At 37.2% G+C, this 11,402-nt stretch overlaps 1 protein-coding gene across 1 annotated transcript; it reads right to left on the bottom strand.

Moving 5' to 3' along the window:
* Positions 1–7,719: 7,719 nt before the first annotated feature.
* On the bottom strand, positions 7,720–8,052 carry LOC308645874 (large ribosomal subunit protein eL33-like; the record flags this gene model as incomplete). Its single annotated transcript, XM_081288299.1, has 1 exon — positions 7,720–8,052. The coding sequence occupies one exon, from the start codon at positions 8,050–8,052 to the stop codon at positions 7,720–7,722; it is 333 nt and encodes a 110-aa protein (XP_081144425.1).
* Positions 8,053–11,402: the final 3,350 nt, after the last annotated feature.

Raw genomic sequence — 11,402 nt, 5'->3', positions numbered from 1 at the left:
ATTGCATAATTATAACCCAATAAAGAGTCATATAATAATATTACAATAATGGTACTTCTTTATGTGTTTCTAACTGGAAGCACTTAGAAAACAAGGATTTATTAACTTAGATTCTTCTTTCCCATGAAGAACCAGGAGGAGGAGGAAAATAACAAATAATTATGAAAAAAATGTGATATTTTATTATTTGCCTTATAGTGATGAGAAAACCCAGATTTGGGGACATAAGACCTTTGCCCAAGGCACAAAATAAATAAGTGTGAATTCCCACTCCTGGAATCAGTCTGAACAGTGACCCTAATTGAGGGCCTTTTGTTTCTTTTCTCCCATTATATTTTATTCTCTCTTTCTCTCTAAGCTACTAATCTGACTCAATTATCTTGGATTGAATATTTATAAGTAGAATTTTTATACATAAACTTCTGTGCTTAAAAAGTCTCATAACCAGATACAAACCTTAAAAATATTTTAATCTTATGAGCCACCATTAGTCAGTCAATGGTATTGTTGAACATTTATAATGTATTAAACATTGATCTCACCTTGAATAAAGAAAATTAACGGAAACTATTTTCTTTTGCTTGTGCATTTGTTGTTTTTTTGTTTTGTTTTGTTTTGTTTTAAAGAGTGAGGGAGAGAGAGAGAGAAATTTTTTAATGTTTTTTTTTTTTTTTTTTTTTTTTTTTAGTTTTCAGCGGACATAACATCTTTGTTTGTATGTGGTGCTGAGGATCGAACCCGGGCTGCACACATGCCACGTGAGCGAGCTACCACTTGAGCCACATCCCCAGCCCCTGTTGTTTGTTTTTTATTGTTAACTGATGACCTAATGAATCAGGACTCATGAACTTGACAGTCTGTTTTATATCTGGGACAGAATCATTATAGATATTTATTTATTTTTAATAAGAATGACAAATTTGTTTCATGCTCTATTGTTCCTAAAACACATTCACATACATTATCTCAGTTTCCTCTTGCCATATAGCTGTGTATTTGTGAGACAGATGAAACATCTTAATAGAGGTGTGGAAATCGGGGCCCTGACTGATAGCCCAAGCTTATAGCATTGGTATGGGAAAACTCCAAGACAAAAAACTGAAGTCATAACTTTAAACACAGTGATCTTTCACTATCTGCTCTCAGTGAGAGGAGAAAAGGTGAAGAACCGGAGGTGTGTCTGAGACCAGATGGGTCCATTCTCTAATATCTGCTGAGTCAAAGTCAGGGTTGACAGCATAGAAGACGTGGGTTGGACAGATCTGTGGATCTCACACTGTGCCCCTCAAAAGGGTGATGCTGTGTGAGTACCTGCCTTTGGAATCAGAACCAGTATCTTTCCTAATCTTAATATTAAGCTAATTGAGAAAAGGTTTCTCTAGGAACTCTCTTCTGAAACATGTCAAAATGAATGAGACAATACTAAGCAAACCTTAGTAGATTCATAACTTAAATTATTAACCAATGTGATTAGGAAACCATCCTTTGTTTGCTATTAACTTGTATCAAACAATTGGATTTCCTGATGGCCCAATTGTTCTAGGTATGTGGCATGCAGTTCTGTATGCTGCCTGGATCCTTCCTGATATAGGGTCCCTTCTGAACCAGAGATTCTACCATTCGAAGTCTTGGTAAAGAGAGAGTTTCCAAAATGCATTTTGAAATATGACAAAAGTTGGCTACATAGGCAGTCAAACCATAATGGATCCCCAAAGCTTTACAACAATAATAAAAAAAAAGTTTGAAAAGACAAATAACCTAAAAATCCCCCTTGTTGTACTGTGACTGTTTTGCCAGCATCAGCCTCTGTGATTTGGCATGGAATGTTTAATAAAAATGCAATGCAGGGCTTAAGAGTGCTTCAATAGCCCTGCCTAGAGGTTCTTTTCACTCAATGAAACAGCAGATAGGAACTGAAAAGATAGAGCACATAAATAAGACCAAAAAGGTTTTATGTGAATTAAGCAGTATTCAGCTTTATACATTCTTTTAATATATATATAAATAGTGTTCTCAGTGTGTGCTTTTCTTGCATAGCTGTTCATTAGTGGCCATGAATTGCAGTTTTTATGTTTATAGGTTGCCCTCCAACCAATTAAATGGAAAATGGGGGATTTTCCTCCCCCATGATTAATTGCTGAGCAATAGCCTGAAGAGTCTTCAGGGTATTGAGATTGATTTTTTGTACTTTTGGGTTGTAAGAAAAACTGGTTTAAGTACAGCATAATGGCTGCAGATTGCAATGTTGCTCATTAACAGAGCTCATGCTTTTGAAATTGGTGCTTAGGATTTTCCTTCAGGGGGAATCAGGCTGTAATGTCTATGTAGTTTTTGCTACTAGACATTAGCTACCGAGGATATTAAAAGACAAGCAAAAAGTAGGCCTGTCAGTTTGTCTCAAATCATTCAGCTTCTAAGATAAGCAGAACTTCCTCAGGCATAAAAAGAGAGTTTGAATGATTCATGAAATCCTTTCTCCACATTAAAAATGAAGGAATGGGATGGAGTTTTAGCTCAGTGGAAGAGCACTTGCTTAACATGTGTGAGGCACTGAGTTCAACTCTCAGCACCACATATAAATAAACAAAATAAAGTCCATCAACAACTAAAAAGTATTTTTTAAAAAATGAAGGAATGAAGGAAATGACAAGCAAAATGATTCATTTATTCGCAGCACATAAATGAAACTTCTTTGGGAAAATATATGCTATACACGTGTACATATATGTATGTATACATGCACACATATACCTGCATGCATATATACAGAGAATTCAAATGCTTTCTCATATATAACTATCTAGAGACTTTAAAACCAGTCTCTACATTATGTGTAATGTAGGATTTTTTTTTTTTTTTTGAGAAAAAGGAAAAAGGTTTATTCTTTGCTAGCAAAGGAGAAACACAGAGGACTCCTGTCCCAAAGGCTGTGATTCTGCCCATCATTAGGAACAGGGGCCTTTGACAGAGGTGATTAAAGGCTACATTCCACATGTTCTCTGTCGAAGTTGTAATTCACTTGTTAATTTAAGAGATAGTAATTTCTGAGATCTTCTGGTATCATCCCCAAAGTCTGGATTACTTTGTTCCTATTGTGGGTGTATGCTCAAGGACAAATAACTCTGCCTAGCTGGGGAGAGAAAGTTAATCCTGTTTCCTCTGAAATAGTGCAGGATTAAATTTAATGACACATTTGATTTTTAGACAATTTGTGCTTATTTTACATTAAATATTATATATGTATTTTTCTTTATAAATATTTCATTTGGTTTAGCATTGACATAACAATAATATAACATGATACCTTTGATTTTTAAACAGGTAGGGACATTGCATTCATGAATTACATGGCTCCTTTCTGGGTGATTAGAGAGAGGATGTTATCTTTAGTAATGTGTCAATGTTATGATTTTAAATGTCAAAATGATAATTTGGTGATCTTTTACATTTGTGTTTTGGTTCCTACAATGCTTTAATGTTGGGTTTTATCAAGGTCAAAATACCAATTTATATACCTACAGGTAGGTTAGTATGACTATGTTTCTATGGAGAATTAGGCACATATTTTTATCATCATTATTGTATGTAAAACTAATAGTTTATATATAGCTAATAATCTGTCTTAATTTGAGTTGCTATACAAAAATTACCATAGATTGGGTGGCTTAAACAACATTTATTTCTCACTGGTCTGGAGGCTGAGAAATCAAAGGTCAAGGTGCTGGCAGATCCAGTTTTGGTGAAGGGCTACATCCTGGTTTGTAGACAACCAGCTGCCTTCTTGTATCCACATAAGACTAAGAATAGAGAGGAAGCTAGCTCTCTTCTACCTATGTCTTATTTAAAGTCTACTAGTCTTATTTAAAGTCTACTAAGGTCACAAGGACCTTACCCTCATGATCTCATCTAAACTTAATTACCTCCTAAAGGTTCCATCTCCCAAACCAGCACTGTTGAAATTAGGACTTCAACTTGTGAATTTTAGAGGGATACAAATATTCAGTTCATAAAGAAACTGCTCAATTTACTTACTAGTTTACAGTTTTCCATGAAACCTTTCTCTCTCAGTCCTTACAATATAGCTTAGTGATATATCAAGCTATCACAAGTTAAGCATCACTAATCCCCAAACCCTAAACCTGAAATGCTCCAAAATCTGAAACTATGAGCACCAACATTACATCACAAGTGAAAAATTCCACACCTGACCTCATGTGACAAATGAATCAAGATGCAATCATACTAAAATATTGCATAAAATTGTTTTCAGGCTATGTGCATAAGGAATGTATGAAACATAAAAGAATTTCATGTTTAGAATTGAGACACCCCCCAAAAAATATCTCCTTGTGTACATGCAAATATTCCAAAATTCAAAACAATCTGAAATCCGAAGCTCTTTTGGTCCTAAACATTTTGAATAAGGGACACTCAACGCGTATTATTATTACTCTCCTATAGATGAGGAAATGGAGGCTCTGAGAAGTTAAGAAATTTTCCTAATAACACATCTCTTATAAAAAAATCAAGGTGAGATGCTAAAATTGCTCAGAGCTATGACTTCATTGTGTACTTTATTGGACTCTACTCTCCTAAAGCTCCCAAGATGACTGCCTAAGGAATATTTTGAGAAAAATTGGCCTTCAAATTTATAATACTGAAGGCCCAAGTTCATTTAACATAATAAAGAAAAACTCATTCAGGGAGATTCTCCAAATCATCCCTATTTTGCTTAAGAAGATCAATAAAGAAATGGGTAGTCTTTATAGGCATACTGGTCTGCAAATAGAATTTTATCATTTAAACCACTAATATCATTTTCAACAATATCTAAGTGGTCCTTATTAAGCATCTGTACACTTATTATTTTCCTTTATTGGATTATCTTTTAAAAAATATTTTTTAGTTATAGTTGGACACAATATCTTAATTTGTTTATTTATTTTTATGTGATGCTGAGGATCAGACCCAGTGCTTCACACCTGAAAGGCAAGCGCTCTACCACTGAGCTACTACCCCAGCCCTTATTGAATTATATTAATAATGCTCATATGAATCCTTTGAGGATGTTATTATTTACCAGCCCCATCTTAGAGATGAATATAAATCATTGTTTTAACTAGGCAAAAATAAAAAAGCATAGTCTCTATGGATGAATCCTCAAAGTAACAACATGCAGAATTCTCAGCTTTAGAGGGTTAAAGAAATTTTAAGATAGCAAGCAGTAAAGACTCTGAAAGAAAAGGACAGGGACTTTAAAAAAACAGTGTTTTTCTCAGAATACTATTAATAACCAGCAAAAAAGCATTTTTATAGCGAAAGAGTCACAGTCTGCAGCCTGACTCAACATACTGTCTGGATTCAACCAATCAGGACACCACTTCACTACGGAGCATTTGTGGATTTAGTTTTAAAATGCTATATTTCCTCTATTCCCTGAGGCTTCATTCCAGGGTTGAACCCCTCCCTGTTCTGTGTTGGGTAGTAAAATCAGCTTAGTGCTCACTCAGTCTCAGAGACTATTTTGCCTTCATGTTGTTATTACCACACCATTCATACAGTAATTCAAATGGGCAACTTATTTTTTAAAAAATGGCAGCTAGTGGGCTAGGGGTGTAGCTCAGGAGTAGAGTACTTGCCTAGTGTGAGGTGCTAGGTTCAACCCCTAGTACCATTAAAGTTAAAATAGTAAAAATAAAATAGCAACCAGAAAACATTTAAGTAAAGATGTATTTAGTCATTCATTTACTCATTTTTTGAGTCCCTACCCTGTGCCAAGCTGCCATGCTAAAACCTTGAATTTCTAGCCTGGTGACATGAAGCCTATTCTCATGGGGTGCATAATCTAGTCATCAAGACAGATACCAAATAAGCAGTCAAACACATAAATATAAAGCTGAGATTGTGACTTGTGCTAAGAAGGAAAGGTGCCCAGTGCTGTAAATTGGCAAGTGGGAATTTGGCCTATTCAGGGAGGTTGGCGAAGGCTCCTCTGAGGAAAACATCCTCCAAGCCAAAAAAGGAGAGAAAGCATTATGGGAAGGGAATCAGGCAGAGGGCTTGGCAGAGGCTGTCTGGAGGGAGGAAGGGGAAGAAGACCCCATGGAGGCCAGTGTGTGCAGCTGGGAATGGCAGGGTCTGGTGGGTCAGGTGGTCTTCATTCTAAGAAGTGGAAGGCCTAAATTTGTGTTTCACAAGGCAACTATGACTGCTGTATGTAATTCTGCAACTTGTATTTGGGGTAAAAAAGGGGGGTTCATAACCCACTTGAATCAAATGTATGGAAGATGATATGTCACGAGCTTTGTAATGTTTTGAACAACCAATAAAAAAAAAATGGGTTGAAGGATGTCAGAGTGAATGCTGTCAGAGTGACCGGTGAGGTCACTGTTACTATAGTCCATGGAAGACTAATCTACTTCAGAAAATGCAATATTTATTTATTTATTTATTTATTTGTATTTTGTTTAGAGACAGGGTCTCACTGAGTTACTTAGTGCCTCACTATTCCTGAGGCTGGCTTTGAACTTGTGATCATCCCGTCTCAGCTTCCTGAGCCGCTGGAATTACAGGCGAGGGCTACCAAGCCCTGCTCAAAAGATGCAAATATTAATGTATGCAGTTAGAAAGTATCTCAGAGACACATGTATGACTGCCCGTATGGTGCAACCCTACTTCATGTACAACCAGAGAAATGAAAAGTTGTGCTGCAATTTTGCACAATGAATCAAATGCATTCTGCTGTCATATATACCTAATTAAAATACATAAATTAATTAATAATTAAAATAAAAGAAAGTATCACAGATGTGTTCTCAACCCAGCTTATCATGTGCTGTTCTCTCTTTTCTTTATTTCCCTGATGTTCAGATTTTCTCCTTTAGTCCCTGATGTGCAGTATCATTTATAATGAGGCCAGCTATTAAAATAGGTTGAATGCATCAAGGGATAAAGGGATAGGCAAAGAGTTATTTATTATACTGTCATGCTGTTTGTGAGAGAAAAATGTTAAACTTTGGAGCAGTGCCATATGCAAAAACTAATAAATATTTTTTTCTGTCCATGCACTGTTTTATTCTGAAGTAGAATGATGCAGCATTAGGTTGACATTTTCAGCTTGCATTACACCACCAATCAAGTAATATACACTTACTTGTCCAGTCACAAATCCCAAGAATAGTTATCCCAGCCCATCAGAAGGCACTAACAAATATCATCTATTTAATTTCCACTGAAATTATTTCCAATTCTATTTTCACTCATAAGCTTCCCAATCCATAATGAACTAGTACAATCCATTACAAAGCTTTTTTTTTTTTTTTTTTTTTGTAATGCTAGGGATGAAATACAGTCTCACGCTTTTATGCACTCTTACCACTGAGCTATGTCCCCAACCCTTTTGAGAGATAATTTTATGCTTCTTTCACTTAATCTAATGATAAGCCACCTTTCCACTTTCCCCAAAGCATATTTATTTCCTCCAAAATGCCTATCTATTAAGATACTCACATTAACCTGTTGCTTTCTAAATCTCTGTAGCTGCCCCATACTGTCCGTTACATATAACCCTCCGACTTCCCTGTATTTTCAAGATGCTGGGCAACCTCCACCTTTTTAAGCATATAGCAAATCAACAGAAGACGGTTAAGTTTTTGAGTCTCCAAACAATAGCAACATCAAAAATACAACAGCACAAATCCATCTTTATTTTCCATTAGTTTAAATTCTTGAGGGGCACAGCATCCCATGGATTCTGTGTCTAATGGCCTTAGTAGGAAGAAGGTTGCTTTGGAATTTGGCCCAAACCATGTCACTGTTTCCATGGACACAAGTTACCTTTCCCCAGATTACTCTAGTTTTGTGTGGTTTGCCACTAAGAGTCACAGTGTTGGTTTTTGCATTGTACACATAAACACATCTCTTGCCCAAGTAGAACTTGGTTTCTACTCTGGCATAAACACCTTCAATTTTTAGAACTGTGTGCTCCCTTTGGTTCCGGAAACCCCACTTATAGCCAGCAAAAATAGCTTTGCACCACAGCCTTCCAGACATATTTGCCTTTTAGAAGTCCTGTTCCCAGCAGGCCTCCTCAGGCTCCAAGGTGGCAGGAAGAGCTAAATGTTTTAATAAATGTTTAATGTACATGAATAAATGACTAATACATGTTTTTAATAACAACACATTGTGCTTAATATCTCCTGCTTCTTGTACCGTGTATACATTTTCTGATGTTACTGAAATAATTTTCTTGAAAAGTGACATGTTGAAGTGGTTCTATGAGTCATAACTTTAAATGTCCTCAATTTCTGCTTTCCTAGTATGTTGGGTAAGGGCCTAGACAGGCTGCTGGTTTGAGTCACTTTTGCTTATCTCACTAGCTTTCCTGACAGGGATATTGGGAGAAATAGGTTTTGTTGTTGTTGTTGTTTGTTTGTTTTTTCCTTGGCAAGCAGATGAAGGCTTATTTTATTTCAGTGATACTGAGGCTTCTATATACAGACAAGAGAAGGGGGACTTTATTTTGAGATTCCTTCCTACTTTGATGGTCCTGATAATTTCCTTCTTCTTGGCGTAGAGGCCCTGCTCACCAAGCTTGCTTACTTCCTGGCTCTGGAGCTGCTGGCCTCAACCTTGTCTGCTTTCAGCTTATAGATGTGTTCTCACAGTCCTCTTGTTTTTGAACACAATGCCTTTTACCTTCAGTGAAGATTAATGATTAGTGGTATCATAGCAGCCTGGGCAGAAACCCCATCCTCCTCAGTCTGGTGACCTTCTCTGGCATTCGAGTATTGGCTGTACTCCACTTGCTTACCTATGCCCATATGCCTGCTCTTCCTGCAGGCCAATGTGTTTTTCCATCATTTAGTCAGGGAACAGTCACAGGCTTAAGGATAACCAGCCTGTCCTTGATCGACTTCTGGATCTGCTGACAGGAACTGACATTGTGATTTCATTGGGTCCTTAAAAAGACCTTCTTTTTGCCATAGTGGAGGACCCTGGAGGCCAACTTCTTCTGAAGCCTGAGCATACTTGTGACTGTGGTCATGGCCAATTAAATAGATTAATACACATTAAAGCACTTAGTGTGTTGCCTGGCACATAATAAATGTTCGATAAATGATGGTTTTTGCTTTTATTATTACTTTCCCCCCATTTTTTTCTAATAAATGTCTTGTTATATGCACAGTTGTTTTTAGACTAAAAGTATAATCAGCATACAATATTAGCAAACTTATCTCTGGATGCTGGGATGATGATTTTATCTGCTTCTTTATACTTCAATGTATTTTTCTGTTTTAAGAATAAACATGCACTGTTTTACCACAGGAAGTGTTCTTTTAAATTGTCTTGGGACTGAGGATATAGCTCAGTGGTAGAGCACTTGTCTAGCATGTATAAGGCTCTGGGTTTGATTCCCAGCACCACACACACACACACACACACACACACACACACACACACACAAACATTGTCTTCTTCCCAACTTAGATTATTGCCATCAGGCATCAGGCAGGTCAAATTAGAAAAACAACACCTCATCATGCTCTAAGTTTCCCAGATACTTTATAAGGAAGAAAGGATTACTGAGCCCAGTGGCTTTTTGGGTCTGAGTTGGACTTACTTTTGGGACAATGTTGACAAAACAGTACCAGCTATGGCTGCTTTTATTACTCTTTAGTTCCCAAACAGAGTCAATAACAAACAACAGCTGTGTTTTTTGAGAATTGACTATATATTGTGACGCTACTGTACAATCTAAACTGAAACTATGCCTTCAGTGAACTGTTTAATGGTAATGGCAGCTGCAGTATCCTGCGCTTTAATAGACCAACATTCCAGATTAATTTAAAGCTCTACAAAAGAAGCTACTCCTCTACAACTCCAGAGTACTTTAATTGCATTGGCACCATTAATTACTGTTTACAAAGCCAACAGATCTACACCTCAATGTGACTCTCAATTAAAAAATGTGAATTTGGTATTTTTACTCTCCTCATACTTCTACCAACATGGATTAGGCAAGAAGAATAAACAGCATCCCAGGGCTGGGACTGTAGATCAGTGGCAGAGGACTTGCCTGGCGTGCATGAGGCATTGGGTTCAATCCTCAGCACCACATAAAAATAAACAAATAAAATAAAGGAATTCTGTCCATCTACAACTACAATTTTTTTAAAAAAGAATAAACAGCATTCCAGAATTAGACCAGATAACTGAGTTGGGTTAGGTAGGTATTCAGAATAGGTTCTGGGAGAAAGGTGCAGTCAGGGAGGCTGGACACTGTCTCAGCCAAGTGAGAGAAGATCTAACTTCAATTAACTGAGCTATCCCAACCTTGGAGGGACAAGGCCTGGAAGTCCAGAACAGGTGATACTTGGAAATCCAGGCGGTGGACTCAGGAAGGCTTGTTAGCTGATGGCAGGTCTGCAATCCTTGACTGACCCCATGAGCAAGACAGTTATCCTTGATCCTCCCTGAGGGTACTGGGTCACAAAGAGAAAAGTCTGGTTCTGCATGGAGCATCAAAGACTAAGGCCATGGGAACAGGGCAGAGGTCTAATTCTCAAGGCAGAAGCCAGTGAGCAGGAACACCAGCAGCCTGGATGGGTTGATATGGAGGTCAGGAATAGCCTAAATACTGACTCAGAGTTGAGCCACCTGGTGGGGAGTGGAGCCTGGAGTGGATATAAAGTGGCATTGGACTTGTGGAGGGAGAAGGAATTAAGTAATTAATATTTTTGTTAGTTGACATCAATAAAAATAGCAACTGCTTGCTAAACACCTACTTATATATCAGACACTATTCCAGCATTTTGAATACATGACCACTAACCTCACAACACCCCTGCAAGGTGGGTATTATTATTATTATTTCCAGTTTATGAATGAAGAAACTGGGGCTCAGATAGGATAATAACCCAAGGCCACAGAGTTAAAAAGAGGTGAGCTGAAGTCCCCATTCCCGGACTTTACACCTATGGTGTCTCTGCTACTCCATGAACATATTTACTACTTGTTATATCTGAGCACAACACATTCCAAAGTTTTATTTCTTCCTTTCCTTCCTTCCTTCCCTTCCTTCTGTCTTTCTATCTTTCTTTCCTCTCAGGGGCAACATCATGCAAACTACCTATAATTAATGCTTAAAAATAGTAAACATTTTTTAAAAAATATTTATTTTTTAGTTGTAGTTGGACACAATACCTTTATTTCACTTATTTATTTTTATGTGGTGCTGAGGATCGAACCCAGAGTCTCTCACGTACAAGGCAAGTGCTCTACCGCTGAGCCACAACCCCACCCCCCAAAAATAGTAAACATTTTTTTTAATTTTTTTAATATTTATTTTTTAGTTATTGGCGGACACAACATCTTTGTATGTGGTGCTGAGAATTGAACCC

Source organism: Spermophilus citellus, assembly GCF_964194105.1.
Source record: "Spermophilus citellus genome assembly, chromosome: 3".
Taxonomy (NCBI): Eukaryota; Metazoa; Chordata; class Mammalia; order Rodentia; family Sciuridae; genus Spermophilus; species Spermophilus citellus.
The sequence above is the reverse complement of the archived record's forward strand: the minus strand, read 5'-3'. Positions and strand labels throughout refer to the sequence as shown.